Genomic DNA, 19,877 nt, shown 5'->3' on the forward strand with positions numbered 1-19,877 from the left:
ATACCCGCCTCACTATCATTCTGGCATCTTTTCTGTCACAGCTCTGGCTCTTTCCTTTGCACAGGGAAGCTGCCTACATGGATAACTTGCAGGAACAGAATAAAAATAATTCCCTTGACCTGCGTCTGCATCAGGGGCTGACCAGCCACGTGAGCAGTGCAACCAGAATATCCCATGTCTCCGTTTCCATGCCTGGAAAATGAGCGCCATGATCCTTGTTCATGGCTGCCATTTCATGGTTTATTCGTTTGCTTGTTCATTCATTCGATATACACTCACAGCCACTCATCTTTATAAACAGGAAATTACAATTTAACAAGTTCAGTGTTGGTCCAGAGACCTGGGAGCTTCTTCTGTGAATTTGGAGGCACTTGATAAGGATTCCAAGCTTTCTAGACCCATGTGGCCTCTTAGTGAATCGACTTGTGTGATCTAGAAACTGCAGTGAAAGTAGAATTATTGTGTTACTTCTAGAAGGTTCCCAACCTGGGCTCAAGCGGAACCTGTGACATGCAGGTTGTCCCCAACACAGATCACACCACGTCCTTGTGACTAGGGAGCCCCACACCCCAAATTACAGACCACTGTCCCTCCGCCTACACAGCTCTACAATCAGGTTTGCCTCGGTGGCGATACGTAACACCTCCCCAGGGACAAGATAATTTTAGTGTCAAATTTCAATCTGGCGTCAATTTTTGCATTTTCTAAATGCAGTCTAGCATTTAGATTTTTAAAAGCCAGGATACACACGAACACGAAATTAACCAAGAGTGAGTTCTGATTACAGAATGAAAATGAAGCTTGACTGACGTTGACGTCTTGATGTCCCCATGGTGAGAATCTGTGAGCTACCGTAAACCACTATGAGCTGGGCTCCCTCCCTCTCACCTTGATATCCTGAATCAGCTGCTGGGTCGGGGTGTCAATAGGGGCCTTGGTGTCCGTCACGTTCTGAATGGCGCTGGACCACCTGGTGGCCTCGTTGAGCAGCTTGGTATAGAGCCGATAGCAGTGCTTGCGTCCGTACACGGTGACGTTCCAGTAGCCTGAAACGGCAATGCGCGCGCGTACACACACGCACGCACACAAGGCAGCGTGAACCTGGGGGTCCGGGGTGCTGTCCCCGTACCGCAGTCCCAGAAATCCAGCACCCAGGCCGTCTCCACCTGAGCCCCTTTATTAATTCAATAGCTACTAGCTGACTTCCTCCACGTGCCCTGCCCTAGGTACCCAAAGACACGTGGAATTTACAGTTGCGAAGGGAAGACAAACATTAAAATGATAAGCCCAGAATTATAATAAATATATCATTAGTAATGCCTGCTCTCAAAGAAGGAACAGGCATAAACTAAAGTCCAGTTCAAGGCTCTGGAACAAGAGTGAAAGCTCTTCCCTCAGATTGCTGGCTTTCTTTTTCCCTTCCTGTTCCTTGTCTTCCTTCCTTTAGATTCTCCCTTCAAAAGAAACCACTGTGTCAAGCCAGCAGTCCAGGTGTTCAGAAACCAGCCGAAAGTGGAATGGAGTGACCACAGTAAAGAAATACCCGAGTATTTTTGAATGGAGGAACTGTATTTCAAAAGCACAAAATCACAACCAGCCTAGAAGCACCTCTTGTAATACCGAAAGGGAAAAAAAAAGCTTACGTGACCGCTTGTTATTATGCTAGGTTATATTCTCCGACAGTCAGGGTTTTACCTTTTTTAGGCTGCATTATGACTCTCACGGTACGACGGTGAGAAAGACAAAAACACAGGCATAGAAAAATAAGGCTTCCTGTAGGAAAACTTTTGTCTGTTTACATCTCGTTGCCCTTAGAAGAATCTTTCTGCAACCCAATACCTCAGGACCCCTTTACTATGGTTTACATGTCAAGTGTTCACATGGCGAACCACGGTCAGCCTCAAAAGATCAATTAGCAAGAGAGATTTTTTTTGGGGGGGGGGGGGCGGGGGGGGCAGGGAATATAAACACCCCAGGTAGGAGGCTCACTCCTTCGCTCTGAGCAAAGCCACACCTCCTACGACTGGACAGGCCGTGCGTCAGGCCCAGCCGGTGCCGAGCACAGCACACCGCTTACCTGTCTCTTTGAAGATCTTCTCGTCCGGCGGGACGACCGAACAGAGGCTGTTGAGGAGCAGGGTGCCCAGCTTCAGCGCGTTTTTCTCCGAGCTCTTGTAGTAATCCAAGGAGTTGTGCGTTAGCACAAACCATCGTTTCTTCAGTTTCAGCGAAGACATCCTCGGACTGTTTTTCACTTCTTTGTGCAACCACCCTGGAAAGAAAGAACGAGGCGGCAGAGCTCAAAACTAGGATGAGCAACTTCACACGTACCAGGTGCCAGTTGGCATCCGGCTTGCAAACGGGTCAGATTTCTATGTTATCTGCTACGAACGGCCACGATCATTTCTCGTTTGAGGATTGTTAACAATGTCAGGAGGCAAAATTACTCCGACAAGTGGCTCAAAACGGACACGTGGCAGCTGTCCGTGTAGATGAAAACAGGACCCCCAGTAAAAAAGCATCCATGGCGTCACCTCTCACTATAAACTCCTGGCCCTCCACTCTGGTGTCCCCCTTGGATCTCTGCAGGAGCGTTATCCAGTGGTGCATCTCCTCCGGCGTGTCCGCGTTGCAGTGAAGCACCCGGTTGGCCGTGATGATCACAAACGAGTTGGGTCTGAGCAGTGGGGCGAGAAGGAAGCAAAACCGCTCAGCTCCACCGAAGTCACCACCTCCGCCTGACCCAAGACTAAATGCCTTTTTCCCAGCTTATGGGTCACGGGGATAAAAGCGGCAGTGCTACTTGTATTCGACGTTAAGGCAAACCTTGCTCATTTCTGTAGGATTTATTGTATGCCTCGTTAACCTCTAAACCTGGAGCAACACATTCTGAAGGACCCGGAAGGGAAAACGCTTCCTCATGCTGAACTTTCCAGATGGAATTCAGTTCCACAAAGGCTAACCAAGGCGACCGCCGAGGGAAAGTTTTTTTCTGGATTCCTCTCCAAAGCAAATTTCTTCCTGCCGCCGGGTATGGCTTTGGATAATATTTCTGTGGGTGGGTAATGAAATGTCAGCTACCAGTAACAGGAGGTCAGTAAATAGGTGTTAAGTGGAACATCTCATCCACTCGATTATGCCTGGTACAGAGAGCCACCTGGGTCCGTGCCTTCAATGCAATCTGACAAGGGTGCACTTCCCAGGCAGGGATAACCTAATAATGGAAATTTACTTTCTCCTGCATCTCTTTTTAGCTGGCAATGCCCCGAGTCTCTCACAGGCTCTTGCTCATATTAATTCCTAATCGTCTAAGCTAGCGGCTGTGAACAATGTCTTGCAAGTTTTCAAATGTTCGCTGAAGTTAAGTGCTGCAAGAGTTCAAGGAAAAGGAAGATGAACAGGACTATACTATGGACAGACAGGCGCTCCTTAAGAAACAAGATTTTTCTGTAGTTGGGAAGGAAGAAAGGCGAGCACCTGAGGAAGACAGAAAAGCCTGGGTAAGGATGGAAGGTTCTCGCATGGGTCATCGCGTGCCCAGCCCGCTTGATGCAGGGCTTTGGGAGGGGAGAGACGCAGATCAGAACTTGACTGCCAGAACAAGCATCTGGGCTTTAATTACTGACGTGACACACACGTGTTAAAGGTTCCCGAGCCAGGTATGAGGAGGTGTAGGGTGACTAGTAGAAACAAAGAATCTATGGTTCAGAAGAGCCTTCGTCAACGGTGGGGTGATGGACACCCCGGAATTCTCACCCGGCCCAGGAGACACTATTTTTGTTGTCAATTTGAATACATTTCTATTCTCTCTCTAAAGCTATGTCATTGAAGGCAGGAGTCAATTTTGATTCGTACTCAGAATTCCGAAGCTGCAAAGCAAAATAGAGATGGGAAAGACAGAGGTCACTGGGTACAAAGACCTCCGAGACCATCACCGGAGACGACCTGCCTTCAAAAAACAGAACCAAACACATGCTAGTTTAAGGGCACAGGTAAGGTAGGCATGTCAAGGAAAATAAATGTTTGTGGTTTTATTTATTAATACTCCACATACAGATAAATGTTTGTGGTTTAATTGATTAATATTCCACATATAAATTGCCATCAAAATCCTTTTCAAATTCATTATTAAATTTTAGAAAGGGGAACTACACCCACCCCTGGGCTGGGATACAGGCATTTTCATCCTGTATGAGTCCCAAGCCTGTCCCTTGGGACAAGTCCGTACGACTGTCCAAATTAGGTTTTTAAGGTCGCCCCTACTCCTGACCCGTCCGAGCCGCCGCACTCCAAAGACACCCAGAGAGGAAGACTGCGGATGAGGTCAAACTGGGTACCAAGAAGGAAGTCTTTGATTGCTGGGGTTCCAGGTGGGAACACACAGCCTGGAGTCATTCCCCAGCCCAGAGCACAGAGCCTGCGGGTGCACGCAGGTATCCAGCAGGTACTTTTGTTAAGCTTACCTATCAGGGCTGTCCGAGGCACACACAGAGTCAATTAACCCCACATCCAAAGTGCCCTGGAAAGAAGCGAAAAGCAGAGAAACTGAGAGAACCATTCAGGTATAGCACACATCACGATAACACCCCTAGATGATGACTCTCTAAACAGGCAAACAAAAAAGCCTTTGTGTGTTCACTGCAAAATAGTAGTTATCTAAGGAAACGTCCCCCTTCATTCAGTACGGACAGCCTCTAGACAGGGCAAAATCGCCAGCCCATTCATTAAATAAAGTATAAACGAATCTTTCTGTCTTGTCCCTAAAATACTTTCAGTGAAGGGTGCTTACAAACTTCTTTCAATCATGCAGCTTTTCTGATTTACATTATGATCTATCATCAAATTTTATAATTGTGAGAAAATCAAACTATCTCTGAAATATGATTTTGTGGCTCTGTGTACGTGCCTGGGATAGAGTGATGTCAGAAAGAATACAATTTGGAATTCACTATATCCTTTGGAGAAAAGTGTAATGGGCTTCCATGGTTTCATAAAAATTGGAATTTCTTTTGTTTGAGGTGGGAGAATTGTAATCTATTACTACTTACAATCTTCTATAATTTACTCTTTTTCTGTATGATTTTTAACCAAGATGTTCCCGTTTCTCTCTTTAATTATTATACTACTTCTTTTTTTTTTTTTTTTTTTGCTGTATGCGGGCCTCTCACTGTTGTGGCCTCTCCCGTTGCGGAGCACAGGCTCCGGACGCGCAGGCCCAGCGGCCATGGCTCACGGGCTTAGTTGCTCCGCGGCATGTGGGATCTTCCCGGACCAGGGCACGAACCCGTGTCTCCTGCATCGGCAGGCGGACTCTCAACCACTGCGCCACCAGGGAAGCCCTATGCTACTTCTTATTAAAAAAAAAAAAAAAAAGACCGTCTACAAATTCCCAGTCCCCCCCACCCCTGTCGGGACACCTCCCTCCGCACCCCACCCAGGCCCACGCACCACGGCGTTCTGCGGATTTGCCTGCTCGTCGTGCATCTCCCGAATCTCCTGGTCCGTGGATGCGTGGACCTGACTCAGCACGCTAAACCACTGGCTGCGGGGAGGAGAGAGCAACAGTCAACGGGTGGCCAACCGCCGCACGCGATACAGAGACACCCTTCTCCACATCCTCTGGGAAAACGACATCTCCTCTGAGCAACTTTCTTTTAATACGTCTACTCCTCACGGGTAAATAAATGTTGGGTTTCCTAATACCGAGGAGCAAAGTTAGAAGAAAGAGCCAAGGTGCCTTTAAGTACCATCTGATGCAACTTCAGATCAGTGGGAAGACCCTTTCCCTCTGGCCCCAAGGACCTGAGCAGACATTTCATAACGATGATGGTAAGTTCCTAGAGAAATTGGCAGCAAAAAATGAAATCCTCGGTTCTACCCACACACTTAGATCAAGGGTCTTCACTGAAGATATTATTTATAACTTAGGGAACAGTCAAGTGCCTTCTCAAGTTTAAATTCGGAGGTAAGAAGGCCAGTCATGCAAGAGCATCATCTCAGGGTGGCCACTGGATGTCTACTTTCCCTGCTCATTCCCAGGAGGGGTTTCCAACCACCGGACGGGATTTCGACTTAAGTAAATAAAACCATAGGAGAGCTGGAAATAGAAAACAAATGCCTGAAGTAGAAAGTAGAAAATGATTTTGACCAGAGAACTCTCCTATCTTCATTTCAAATGAGTTTTCTCACGTGCAGCCATGTTAGAATCAGATAATAAAACATGTCAACTCCAGAAACGTCGAGCAGAACGGAAGTCATGACGTTAACTAGAAACACAACACGTGCTTGAGGAAAATGACCGTGAATATCCATCCGTCTCTGTCAGTTCATCCATCCATCATTTCTTAAGCAACTAAAGTGAGAGGTACCAAATGTGAGACAGATGCTAGAACATCCTTCTCCTGGAGGGGGCCCATCAGACACATATACACTCTCCTATAACTGAGGCAGAGGAGAAAGTACTTGGTACCCAATGGGATATTGAAGTAAAAAATGAATACCTATATTTAAAGGTAAGTCACGTAAGTTACTTACATACAGCAAAGCACTAAAATCTATCTCCTGTGATTCCTGAAGGAGCAAGATGTAACCAAGAGCTTGAAAATACTCAACATATACAGACTCTTAGGGAGACCAAGGGAAACATCTTAATATGAATTGGTTCATCAATTCTGGTTAACCCAAAGGCAAGACTTCAGTCATTGCTTTATAAAGCTCAAAAATATCCGAAATCAAACAATGAACAACACAGACGTTCAAAACGTAGGCCACATGGGATCAGACACACACACACCCCCACATAAAATTTGCTGTGCTTTCCATCTGTACAGGTGACCTCCTTAATACAAATCTCGCCCCTTAAATGAAGTGCAACTTGAAATCTGAAAAGGAAGTTTTAAAAATGTGTTCCACTGGTCACGGCAAAAAGCCCTTGGCTGAAATATTCCAAATGTTAAATTTAGCAGGTTCATTATGGCACAAAACAGACAGGACAGCTGGGCCTGTAATTCAGCTGAAAAGCTGTGGGCATTCCCTGGACCACAAAAACCCACACGTGGTCTCTAGGCGTCCCAGATGGAATGATGGGGCTCTAATTCCAGGTCTGCTTGTTTTTCCAGCTTGTGTCATAATTTATGGATCCAAGTAGGGTTTTAGTTTGTTCCCATGGGAAGAATTATTTTCCTTGCCCTTAATGCTGCTATCATGGTGTTATATCAACACAGAAACATTCAAAGGGCAAGGGGTCGGTCATAAAGGCCCTGAGAACTCACTAGAAGATTCTAGTGATTTTTCGGAGCTGAAAAGTGAAGAACACAGGCCAAAGGATGTCAGCCCCATAAATTAGAAGGTATTCTCTGGCGTGGCTCAGAGCGGATGACAGCCTTCTCCAACGTGACCCGATACACCCACAGAGCGGCAGGAACAGAGACGCATGCATCACACAGAGGAGTAAACACCGGCCCTTCTAATTCTGTGCCACATCTCAGCACCACGATGGAAACCAAGGTCCCGGAAGGTCAGACAACTTGCCCCAGCCAATGCGGGGACAGCACTGTCCTCCGAGCTCAGGCAAAAATCTAAGCTCCTTGAGAAGCTCTGTGCCTCCACTCAACAGAATTGAGCTTGCGTGACTTTACAGATTATACTACCTTTCCTCTGTACCCCAGTCTCCTATTCTGTCAAACTGGATAACAGTGATGCCCTATATATAGGGTTGTTGTGAGAATGAAATGAGTTGACATATGGGAAGCATTTTGGAACACTGCCTGCAATATAGTAAGTTCCCTACGTGTTAACTATCTCTTCCAGCCGACAGAATTCTTCACTATCAAGGCCTTGAGCACCCTCCCAACGCCACAGTCCTAGCATTTCTTTAAACAGCCAAGCGTTAATGTTCCTGTTTTTTCGACCCTTAAGCAAACAGAAGCTGCTCCCTTTCAAAGCTCAGAAGCTTCCAGAGGGTGGCTTTCAACTGTGTGTAGCAGCGCAATTTACATCTGCTGCTGGTGACAATAAAAGCCCCAGCGTAAATAACAAGGGGTCTCTCCACTGGCAAGTGAAGCTGGAAATCTGTGTGCTTACTGTATGGAACACAGTGCCCAGTGAAAGAGTCCCGAGGAGACAAGTACATCCATCTCTTCCGACTCTCAGTTCTTCAACCATCCTAAGAGAAAAATCCAACTAGAAAATCAGCTAAAATCTGTTCAGCGCCAGTAGGCTCGAGAGTGATCCGTGTGATGCCCAGGCCCGCACAGGAGCGAGGACGCAGTTATGACGAAGTTGACGGCACAACGCCTCACCTGGCGTCTTCCGGGGATTCAGCGATCAGGTGGAAGGTCCTATCAGCCATAATGATGTCAATCCCGTTTTCTTTGCTGGTGTTATCTATGATCTCCCTGCAAAGGAACACAAGCACCAAACGCAAATCAGGAACACAGAAGGCTTAATAAGGGGCAAGAAAAGAAATTTCGCAGTAACTGAAAAATCAGATACCAACACTTCAGCCTTGATTTTCTGCTTTTAGAAACGATGGAGACCCTTCTGGCCTCTAGGGGGAGGCAGGCTTTTCTCTCTCCAGAGAGGCGATCTGCTGGGTGTGTGTGTGTTGGGGTGGGGTGGGGTGGGGGGTCCTTGACCGCTCTAGCGGGGGAACCTCTCTTCCCCGACTGGCCCACCCAAGGCCCACCCAGCTCAGGTCCTAGAGCAGCAGCCCCTACTCTGCCTGCACCTTCCCTGGGCTCCCTGACTGCTCTACGAAGGACCTCCACAAGGCAGCTGGTCTGGCCTGAGCTCTTTCCGTTGTTCATCACAGCCTGTCATCAAGGTTTAAGGCAGGAGCTGACACCTCTAACTTACTCTGATAGGGGCACATAATTCCCACGAGGGGCTTCGGGGTGAAGAGCAGCATTTGTGTGTTAGTAGATCTCAATTCCATCTTGATCTCATCCTAAAACTCTCTACACAACACTGGAGGTTTAAACTCAGTGGACCAGGTTAAGATCAGGGTAAAACACAAGCAGCTGTTAGGATGGGACCAGAGGTGGGGATATATTTTGTGAAGAAACGTGCTGGGGATACAACCAGCTTGCTTTGTCAGCTGAAGTAGTACAACTGTTCACAGCAAAACATTTATTTTACAACTACGCTATTAAGCAGTCTGGTTAGAAAAAAAAAGATTGTATGACTTTTTAGCTAGAATCACTGAGATGAGATAAAATATTTTTTAAAAAACCAAGAAGATGGGCTTCCCTGGTGGCGCAGTGGTTGGGAGTCCGCCTGCCGATGCAGGGGACGCGGGTTCGTGCCCCGGTCCGGGAGGATCCCACATGCCGCGGAGCGGCTGGGCCCGTGAGCCGTGGCCGCCGAGCCTGCGCGTCCGGAGCCTGTGCCCCGCAACGGGAGAGGCCACAGCAGTGAGAGGCCCGCGTACCGCAAAAAAAAAAAAAAAAAAAGTAGTTTGTAGGGGGGCAGTGCAGGGTAGGGTCCCAAATGAAACACCACTGGCCATTGGTGGGCAACCACTGAAAGGTGGGAAATGGACACACGGATATCATTCCAGTCTCCTACTGAGGCTTGTCTATGATTGAAATTTTCTATAATAAAAAATATATTTTTTTCTATAATAAACTTCAAAACATAAAATTAAAAAAAACCTCTTACGATGGTGAAACCTTAACAACTCATTGCCTGTTGTCTACAGAATGTGACCAACAGCTGAGGAAACGCCAACACTTCCCTACCTCTATAATTCTCACAGAACACCTGGAGAATAGGGCTTTATTAAGCATGTGTCTGCCACAGAGTGAGTAGCAAAAGGGACCTCCAAAAATACACGGGTGAAATTCACCGTCACAATGCTCTCTCTCAGCCTCCTGGCATCTGTGGCGCCCCTCCTACAGGGTGAAGAGAGGACCATCACGGTACGCAGGGCCAGGGGAAGACTGCGGGAGGTACTGAGCTATGCCACGCTGCTGAAACTTGTAGGACTCAGATTCAAATTCCCGCAAACTCATCTGACTACGGAGCATGGTCTCCTAAGGAAGCTCAAAGGGGCAGCCTTGCAAGGTCTTGACACTCTGCTGTCTGCACTTCACAGTTTGTCCTTAAAATTAAATACAAAGAAGACTTTCTTCCCTTGAGTACACTTTCCACTTTCCAATGAGTCATTTTCTAAAGTTTCTAATGCTGGTTGAGCAGGAACCGTATGTCGTTTTCAGGTCTACGACTTCAGGAGTTACTTTGGTCTCTCAAAGCTTATTTTTACCCGTATTCTGAACGTGTATGCCTGCTCAGTTTGAGTGGAGTGTGGCTACACCAAAATAAAGTTTATGCTTAGTATCTAATTACCCAAGAAAACAAGCTGCCCCTCGATTCCCAACATTTTTTGAAAACCTTACTTAATTTTTAACAAATAGGCCCTCAGTGGTTCAACGCTTTGGTTCTATAAGAAGGCGGCAAAATGGAATTCGCCAGAGGTCCAGTGGTCAGGACTCAGCACTTTTACTGCCGTGGGCCTGGGTTCGATCTGAGGCCAGGGAACTAAGATTCCACAAGCTGAGTGGCATGGCCAAAAAAAAAAAAAAAAGTGGCAGAAAAAGGGAGTGTGTTGGATTCAAACACCAGCTCCGTTGCCCTCATCGTCGGGTAGGAAGAGGCTAGTATACCCCACAAAGGTGGAAGACAAATGATGCATTTCACACACCTCCCGATTGGCTGTCTGCTCCCAATTGAGCCATCTGTTGGCTACAGCTGGGCTTGGAGAAGAATTAAAAGTGACAGATTGACCCATAAAAGGATGACAAGTTGCTCAACCAATGGCTCAATATCCACACCACGATTCCCGAGTACCGCCAACGACCTTTCCAAAGAGCTAGTTTTATGTCCAACTAGCATCTTAGAACCCAGAGCTGAATGTCTGAACATTCACAAAAAGTGAATTTCACAGACGAAGTTTCATCTCCCCGATTTCCTAATAATCCAACCCACTGAAAGGGAAGACGAGGGCTCACCGAGTACCTCTTCCAACCTACTGCTTCAAAGAACCTGCCCCAGACAGCTTGTGGGCAGGGACTTAACTGATGAAGCAGCCCCGAGCCCCGCTCAGCAGCCCCGGCCAGGGCTCATCGACATACTTGGCTCTCCGGACCTCCACGGTGCCCTTGAGCTTTTCCTCGCTGTCGTTCTCGAAGTACATCAGCCTGGCCTGGCGGAGGACGAACCAGCGCTTCTTCCAGTTTCTCCTGGACAGCGTAGAGGAGCCGCCACCCTTCTTGTGCAGCCAGCCTTGCTTGAGGGCCTCCTGCTTGGAGCGGAACCACAGGAAGGTTTCGTCCTTGAGGACGCACCAGCGGCGTTTCCAGGTGTTCATGAGGCCACCTGTCTCCCCAGGGTTGGGTAGGAAGGGGTTTAAGAAAATCCGTCATATTGGATCGTAAGATCAGTAGTCTTGAGGCCCAGCCCATCCTTAACTTTGCACCAAAGGACCCGCCCCCTCAGACACCCCCCGATGACGGGTGCCCGCACTGCTGGGTCGTGTTCAGGGGGCGCTTGGGCAGGTATCACACTGGCTTGGCTGCATTACACAAGAACCCTTCCTGTTTTCCAAAGCAGCTCCTGCTCACTTAGCCGAGAAATCCTGGTGAGGAGCTTAACAGCAAGACCAGTCAGGGACTGACGCTGTAACCCGGGGCTGAGGCGGGAGCTCGGGGGGGTCAGGGGAGAACCACTTCCATACGGATGGAACACGCTTCCGCCCAGACACCGCAGGAAGGCGAAATTAGTTTAAAATGCGTCAAAGTTGACACGTTCCTTCCTTGTTCAGTCAGTGTGAGGAACAAGATTTATCAGTGACTCCAGAGTTTAGCAATAAACCCTAACTTGCATCGGAAAAGAAAAGCATTATCATCTGCAAATGGCTTCTACGTATAAGGTATAGAATTTAGAATACGAAACAAAGTAAGACTCCAAACCAAACTGTGACAGTGCCTTAAGAATGAGCATTTAGCTGTAATTTATTTAGTGGAAAACTTTTTTCGGTTGAGACAAATTAGATAAGGATATACAGGCATGATTTCTATACAGAAAATATTTCTAATACTCTTCTAGCAGGATAATTTTAGTATTCTAGATTCCCCAAGGATGCTCAAAGAGTGACATCTTACAACCATGATTCAAAAATCTGCTTCGGCGAACCCACTGAAGAATAAATTCTGCATCTACTTCAGTAATTATCAAGGGTCCACAAGTTATTTTTTTGATCAGCCAATAATAAAAATAAAGAACGTTTAAACGTGGATACTGGAAGTAAGTATAAAGAAAATGCCTTCCTTCTACAGATTAGAAATACATTTAAAACAGACCTTCTAAGATTAATTTTTTCAGCGGTTGCTTCAATGATTACAGATCTCAACTTCACGGTGGAACAAAAGACGCAAAGACAACCCGGGTTTCTCTCTGCAGTGCAAGGCGCACTTGCTTCGCTGGCGTTTACAGACCGATGCCCTTTCTCGTATCTACAGCGCTTCCTGCTCACCTAGCTGAGAAGCCTTTGTGATCACACCAAGCGCCAGAGCTGTTTCCTAACAAACAGCAAACTTGCGGGGGGCGGGGGGGGGGGGGGGTGGGTACCAGAAGGAAACTTTTCTTTTTTTCCTTCTTGATTTGTGGCTTTAATCTAGGTTTCTCAAAACAAGCCAAGAGGAAACTGTAGTACAAAGTTATCCTATTATCTTATCGTCTTTGAATGATAAAGGATATTCACAGCTGTTCCAAAGACACAGATTACAACAGTCATTCCAAGAGCCCTCGCCACAGTCACTACTCCGCTGCTCTTACGTTATTTAGATGGGACTCACTCCCAGCCCTGACCCCCCAATTCCAGGTGTTCCCTTCATATTTCATCTAGAGAATGTGATCAACGCTCTTAGTTTCGTGACTGTAAACACGTTTAGTAGTAGTAGGCTGGTGCAAACTCATCTACGCTCACAAAATAGAACCTGGTGGTTGGTTAGATTTTCCTTATCATTGGTTTCTTGGAAACTTTTGGTCACAACTTTAAGGCTTTATTAAACATTAAATGGTAATGTATCAGAGATTAAGTGGTGACGCAGTTACACAATAATTTGTTTTATTAAGAGATGAGTGTGCCAAAACTTCACTTGCTTACCTTCTTGAGCTTTTAAAGCTTTAATCTTGGGATTATTTTAGTGCTCTGAATGTATCTTTACTTTTTCCTAATCTTATTTGTTTTAATCAGACAATTATATAATAAAAGAATGCCATATATTATAAATAAGAGTGATTTACAGGGAATTTTTGAGCTAACTTAGGGAACTAGATTAATTAGGGGGAGAGGAAAGTATATGAATAATAAAAAGCTTGTATTTATTTATTCTGGGAAATGCGTGAGAAAATCTTAAAATGCTACGATTAGATACTTATTGGGTTATTAGGTTCTGATTTGTGATTACATTTTTTCCTTCCTCCAACGAACACTAGATTATTTGGTTAGAATTTCTCAATCTTTTTCATTCCAATGCTCCTACAAGAATTTCCATCAACCAGTGACTCTGGCCAATAGGAAGCTCTCCCCTAAAAATAAACCTGGAGGGGTTTCTGTGAGCATCTGGGGGAATCTGAGGCTGAGAAGAACAGCAGAACTTTGAAAAGCAAATGAATGATGTTAGCAGTTAGACAGACATTGAAGAAGGGGGAAAAAAAAAATGAAAAGGAGATGACACAGATGAAGAAGAGAAAAAAATATTAAAGAGGGCAAAAGAGATAATGAGAAAAGATAAATATGCCAACAGAAGAGAGAAGAAAAGGCAAAGAACAGAAGAAACAGGGAACGGGAACCCAGAGTAAAAAGGTTTTCATGGGGGAAGAAGAAGAAAAGGAAAAGGGAAGAAAGAAAGATGGCAGTAGAGAAGACAGTGAAGAAAAGGGTCAGAGAAAACATAAAAAACTTGAACTGGGCTTCCCTGGTGGCGCAGTGGTTGAGAATCCGCCTGCAGATGCAGGGGTCACGGGTTCGTGCCCTGGTCCGGGAAGATCCCACATGCCGCGGAGCGGCTGGGCCCGTGAGCCATGGCCGCGGAGCCTGCGCGTCCGGAGCCTGTGCTCCACAACGGGAGAGGCCACAGCAGTGAGAGGCCCGCGTACCAAAAAAAAAAAAAAAAAAAACTTGAACCATCTGGGGACAAAGGATCTTGTTATCTCTGCCCCATCCCTAAGATTTGGCCTCTTTCCCCTCATCGAGTCGAGGGCCGTGTGAGAAACCATTCCGCTCTTTAGACGACCCGCATAAAAAACTCCTACCCCGAATTGGTGATGATTATGGTTTCTCATGATTCCTGTCACTGATTTGGAAGTCAAGGTCAAGAACATGAATAAGGCATGGGAACAAGGTCCTGATTAAGTACTTTTCCAGAAGGAGGATGCTTCAAGGTCTCCAAGTATTAAGGTTCAGTACAGTACATTCGAAGTTTAACAGCAATGCAAAAATACAATTAAAATTCTTATCATGAGCAAGGGATAGACAGTAGGTGTCGCAGGCAGTTTAGGCCAGGGGTGATCCTCTCTCAGATCTTTACTCTCCCGTGTATAAGGGTGTCTAACACTCCTGTGGGAGGGAAGAATGCAGGTTCATCATGGTAATGGGCTGCACTAACCCCAGCAGCAACATACGTGTATGTCTGTACGTACGTGTGAGAAAGAGAGAGAGAAAAAGATGTGGGAAGGAAGGAAGGAAGGAAGGAAAAGAGCACAGATATGAGAGAGACATGGAGGCAACAGGGAGAGAGGGACCGAAAGCGGTGACAGTGGTTGCAGACGCTCTGTCCTAACGCTGCACGGTTCAATACGGTCACCCACATCACACCACCACGGCATCCTCCATCCACGTAACAGGACCTCACACCAGGTGAGGGGTATGCGGGATGACTTTCTCAGCCCCCCTCCTTGAGCCTCAGTTTCCCATCACTTCACCCCCTAACCCAGGCACCAGGGTGGCTGCAGGTCGTACCTTTCATGGACAGGAAGCTGTGGAAGTAAGGCAGCGTGACACAGCTGTACACAGAGTCCCGCCGGTATGAAAGTTCATCGTCTGTATCAAACCGAGAGTCGAAGTCCTCTTCACTGTCTTCAAACTGGACCAGGAGAGAGAGAGAGAGTCAACAGTGAGCAAAAAGGACAGAAAACAAGCAAAGGAAATGCCCAGCACAGGTCAACACTGAAAAAAAGAAAAACAACGGACAAAGAAGCAACACACTGCTTCGTCACAGTGCAACGTAGTGTGGTCATCAAAAGAATTCAGATTCACAAAATACTGACTTCTGGTGTCAAACGGTCAGTTGACTTGATACGTAACACATGAGACATATTTTTTTTTTTTTTTTTTTTTTTTTTTTTTTGCGGTATGCGGGCCTCTCACTGCTGCGGCCTCTCCCACTGCGGAGCACAGGCTCCGGACGCGCAGGCCCAGCGGCCATGGCTCACGGGCCCAGCCGCTCCGCGGCACGTGGGATCCTCCCGGACCAGGGCACGAACCCCCGTCTCCTGCATCGGCAGGCGGACTCTCAACCGCTGCGCCACCAGGGAAGCCCCACATGAGACATATTTTAATCCCAAGGCTATGTATTCAAAGTACAACGCTGCTGTTTAAGTGTACAATTTTAATCAAACCATCCAAGAGTTAATTCCCTTTAAGTTACTGTGCTAAAAATATCTTCAAGGATCTCCCTGGTGGCGCAGTGGGTAAGAATCTCCCTGCCAACGTACGGGACACGGGTTCGAGCCCTGGTCCGGGAAGATCCCACATGTGGCAGAGCAACTAAGCAAGCCCGCGCACCAAAACTGAGCCTGCGCTCTAGAGCCCGTGAGCCACAACTCCTGAGACTGTGTGCCACAACTACTGAAGCCTGTGCGCCTAGAGCCCGTGCTCCGCACCAAGAGAAGCCACCGCGATGAGAAGCCCGCGCACCGCCACGAAGAGTAACCCTGCTCGCCGCAACTAGAGAAAGCCCACGGGCAGCAACGAAGACCCAACACGGCCCAAAATAAACAGATTAATTTAAAAAATGAAAAATACATTCTTAAATAAAGAAACAAAGAAAAATATCTTCAAGCCTTAGAAAGTCAAGGGAGTATTTAACGCGTGGACAATGGGAAGAAATCAAAGTAAACTATAAATAAATCCAGAAGCTGGAAAGAGCACTGTTTAAGCCCTTAAAGGTTCCTCCCTTACAATCAGAAAAATATACGTAACGTCCTGCAGTGGGCGGGTGAAGCCACCGTCAGGAAAGGTCTCTGAAGTGCCCCTGGCAAGTCTCGTTCCAGGTTAGGGCGGGTCTCATTTCCCAACCTGCTGCCAAGCCAGCACAGACACAGCCCGAGTCTCCACTGAAAATGCCAGTTGTCTTAGGCTTCGGGCAAGACGCAGTTCTGGGTTTTGCGTTGAACCTCGGCACCAAGTTCCACACTTACTAACGCGACGACTGCTTTTGGCAAGAGAAAGGGGTTTAAGGCCAGCCTCAAGCTTAGCCTGACTGTGGAATCCTGGCCCGTTCTAGGGGGGATGTCTTCATCCAAGGGACGGTGCAACGGGGGGCGCGGACGACAGACAACTTCCACCCCGACGTGGGCGAGCCGGGGCCCCGGGAGGGCAGCGGGTACTCACCGAGGACTGGGCCCCCTCCGAGCTGAACCGGTAGGCCCCCGAGCTGTTGTAGGTGCCCACGGAGCATCGGTAGTCCGGGGACCACTGGCCGCTGTAGGAGTTGGAGAAGGTCGCGCTGCCGCCGGAGGTGGCGGCCCCGTCCTCGTAGTCGTCCTGGTCGTAGCCGCAGTCGCCGTCCGGGGGGGGCAGGCCCCCGGGGGTCTGGGGCACGCAGTAGGTGGGCTCCCCGGAGGAGGAGTCGTGCTCCGAGGGGGCCAGCGGCATGGTGCTGTCGGGGCCGGGGCTGGTGGGCACCACGGTGTCGTTCATGTAGGGGTCCTCCTCCGAGGACTCGTCGCTGGTCCGGATGCCGCTGGTGCGCTGGTCCGAGTGGCCGTGCTCGCTGGGGTTGGGCGAGCCCTTGAAAGCATCGTCGTCGGCCTCGAAGCCCTCGTCCACCTCCTCCTCCGGGTAGGGCTGGCTGAAGTTGAAGCTGGGCTTCTCACCGCACGCGCCCTCGGCCAGGTCGGCCCGCACGCCCGCGGACCCGCTCCCCACCGACAGGGAGCGCTCGATGTTGCGGACGCACTCGTCGATCTCGTCGAAGTTGAGCGACTCCAGGAACTCCTGGGCGGCGCGGCAGGCTTCGTCCTCCAGCCGCCGCAGCTCCTCGTCCCGCAGCTGCCGCAGCTTCTGCAGGGAGGCCTCGGTCAAGGACAGCTCCTGCCGCTCCTTCATGCGCTGCAGGTCCTCGATTTCCTTCTCCAGGCGCAGGATCTCCTCGACCTGCTTGCTCTCCTCCTGCTTCTCCAGCTCCCGGGCCAGCTCGGCCTCCCTCTGACTCTTCTGCGAGGCTTCCAGTTCCCGCCGCTTCCTCGCCGCTTCCTCCTGGACGCAGGGGAAGGAAGAGGTCAGCTCAGGAAGTGGCACTACGGAGGGTGCAAGCAGCGCCCCTCCTTTGTGATGAGACGTGCTTGCTGTGGGCTGAACTGCATCCTCCCCCACCCCACCCCACCCCCCCGCAAATCGCTATGGGAGGCCCCAACCCCTAGTACCCTCAGAATATGTCTGGATTTGGAGCAGGGCCTTTAAAGAGGTGATTAAGTTACAACGAAGCCGTGAGGTAGGGCTCTAACCCAATTGACTGGTGTCCTTATAAAGAAGAGGGCATTGGGGGACACACACGGGGCAACGGGGAAGCAGGTACACAGGTGCAAGACCACGTGAGGACACAGCAGGAATCTGCAAGTTACAGAAGAAACCAACCCTGCCAGCACCTTGATCTTGGACCTTTAGCCTCCAGAATTGTGAGACAATCAATTTCTGTTGTGTAATCTGCCCAGGCTGTGGTACTTATGTTATAGCAGCCCGAGCAAACTAATATAGTGATTATACTGGTCTAGAGCTATCGTGCTGTCGTGATTCACACTGAAATCTTAGACATTCACACATTTTTACCCAACTGTAATGGGTTAGAAATTGCAGCATAAATATCTCCTCTAAAATTCTTCCTCCTGTATATTTATTTTAGCTTTGAGTCCTTCTCCCTTCATCTTTACTTTAGTTTCAAATCATTCAGGCAAAGTGTTTGAACTGGGAAGGTAACAGACAAGATGTCATGCTGTCACGGCATTCTTCTTCACCTGCTGGGCGCGGAGCTCAGCTTCTCTTCGTTCTCTCTCTCTTTCTCTGAAAACAGTCAAGAAAAAAAGACAGTGAAAAGAAACGAAAGCAATGAAAAAGATCTGACACCACTTTTCAGAAAGCAAACTTTTTAAAAGAAGCTTTGCAAAAGACAACTTAGAAGTGTGAAGGATGGATAGGGTCTCTTCCTTTGGCAATATACTAATTCTTTGCGTGAATAAAAATACCACAAAACTGGGTCTCGAACGCTGCTAAGGAATTTTATCTGACCCACCAAGAGTTACTGTTTCAAACAGCAGGTTCCATAGCATCCACTGGGAATTCCTGCTGCGAGGCTGGATATAGATCATAGAAACTCCAAAGGCGTCCTCCTGTCTGTTTCATCCAAGCCAAGAAAGGTCCCATACCTTTCCTCCTCCTCTCGCTTCCTCTTTTCTTCCTCCGCCCGTTTCCTCTTTTCCTCCTCTGCCCGTTTCTCTGCCAGCAGCTGTCTGTAAACTCTCCGGGCAATCTGACCTCGGAGTTGCTTCTGGAAAATGACGGCTGCTTTTTTCAGGTGCAAAAATCTCCTCCTCAGAAGGAATGCTCTGTAATTCTTCTGTATAATCACTACACAATAAAGGACCTTCTTGTACTGCTTTCTGAAAACGAGAACAGAAACAGCACAACAGAATAACTGTGGAGGTAATGAGGCTTCGAGCTCTTTACGTGAGTTTACGTTAATGTTACAAGACAAGACAGCAGGACCTCGTTTTGGGCTGATCCGCTCCCAACAGAGACTCCTTACAGGGAGCCAACAAGTAGGCCCTTGTGGGCAAAACAAAACAGAAGAAAAATAAAAGAATAACAACAAAGGAAACTCAAGCAAGACCCTATCATCATGTTGGCTAAATAAACACATCACTCCTAATACTGACTTTGAAAAATCCTGGCAGGAAGTTGGGTTGTAAACAGAACCAAGAGATGTGATATATTTTCCTGTCCTCATGAGGAAAAAAGAAAAAGATCTGCCACAGCAGGACGGCTGTGTACTTGAGAAAATGTAACGTACTGTGACGGGCAAGGGTTCAGGTGGCCCGCAGGTCCGCAGAGGTGGCCAGAACTCAGATGCACAGGAAAAGAACCTGCCTCGTTCGGCAAACCCTGGAGAGGGGGCCACCGTGGACCCCATGGGATGACACGGAAGTCAACAGGTGAGCTGCCTGTGGCTTCAGTATGTGACCCAGAGGAACTAGGGGAATGTTTAAATATGTCGCTGCTCTGAGACACGAGAAGCCCCTTTCCCCACTTCCTGCCCAGGTCAAGCTAACTAGGTGCTGGCACTGCTGGTTACGAGCACTGCCCCGGGACTCTCCTTAGCCTGGTCCTGACCCGAATCCATCCAGGTCTATTTTATTTTATTTTATTTATTTATTTATTTATTTTTATTTATTTATTTTTTTTGCAGTACGCGGGCCTCTCACTGTCGTGGCCTCTCCCGTTGCGGAGCGCAGGTTCCGGACACGCAGGCGCAGCGGCCACGGATCACTGGCCCAGCCGCTCCGCGGCACGTGGGATCTTCCCGGACCGGGGCACGAAC

At 48.1% G+C, this 19,877-nt stretch overlaps 1 protein-coding gene across 1 annotated transcript in view; it reads right to left on the minus strand.

Annotated features, from left to right (window-relative positions):
* Positions 1 to 19,877, minus strand: part of MYO10 (myosin X) — a 223,442-nt gene that overhangs the window by 11,111 nt on the left and 192,454 nt on the right. The window contains exons 23-33 of the mRNA XM_059061921.2: positions 18,706 to 18,939; positions 18,298 to 18,343; positions 16,676 to 17,542; positions 15,023 to 15,146; positions 11,133 to 11,376; positions 8,301 to 8,396; positions 5,449 to 5,542; positions 4,464 to 4,519; positions 2,535 to 2,677; positions 2,078 to 2,272; positions 889 to 1,046 (exon numbers count right to left, since the gene is read on the minus strand). Of these exons, the coding sequence (XP_058917904.1) occupies positions 889 to 1,046; positions 2,078 to 2,272; positions 2,535 to 2,677; positions 4,464 to 4,519; positions 5,449 to 5,542; positions 8,301 to 8,396; positions 11,133 to 11,376; positions 15,023 to 15,146; positions 16,676 to 17,542; positions 18,298 to 18,343; positions 18,706 to 18,939 (2,257 nt within the window). The remainder of the gene's footprint in view (positions 1 to 888; positions 1,047 to 2,077; positions 2,273 to 2,534; positions 2,678 to 4,463; positions 4,520 to 5,448; positions 5,543 to 8,300; positions 8,397 to 11,132; positions 11,377 to 15,022; positions 15,147 to 16,675; positions 17,543 to 18,297; positions 18,344 to 18,705; positions 18,940 to 19,877) is intronic.

The sequence above is a fragment of the Kogia breviceps genome, chromosome 4 (genome assembly GCF_026419965.1).
Source record: "Kogia breviceps isolate mKogBre1 chromosome 4, mKogBre1 haplotype 1, whole genome shotgun sequence".
Classification (NCBI taxonomy): Eukaryota; Metazoa; Chordata; class Mammalia; order Artiodactyla; family Physeteridae; genus Kogia; species Kogia breviceps.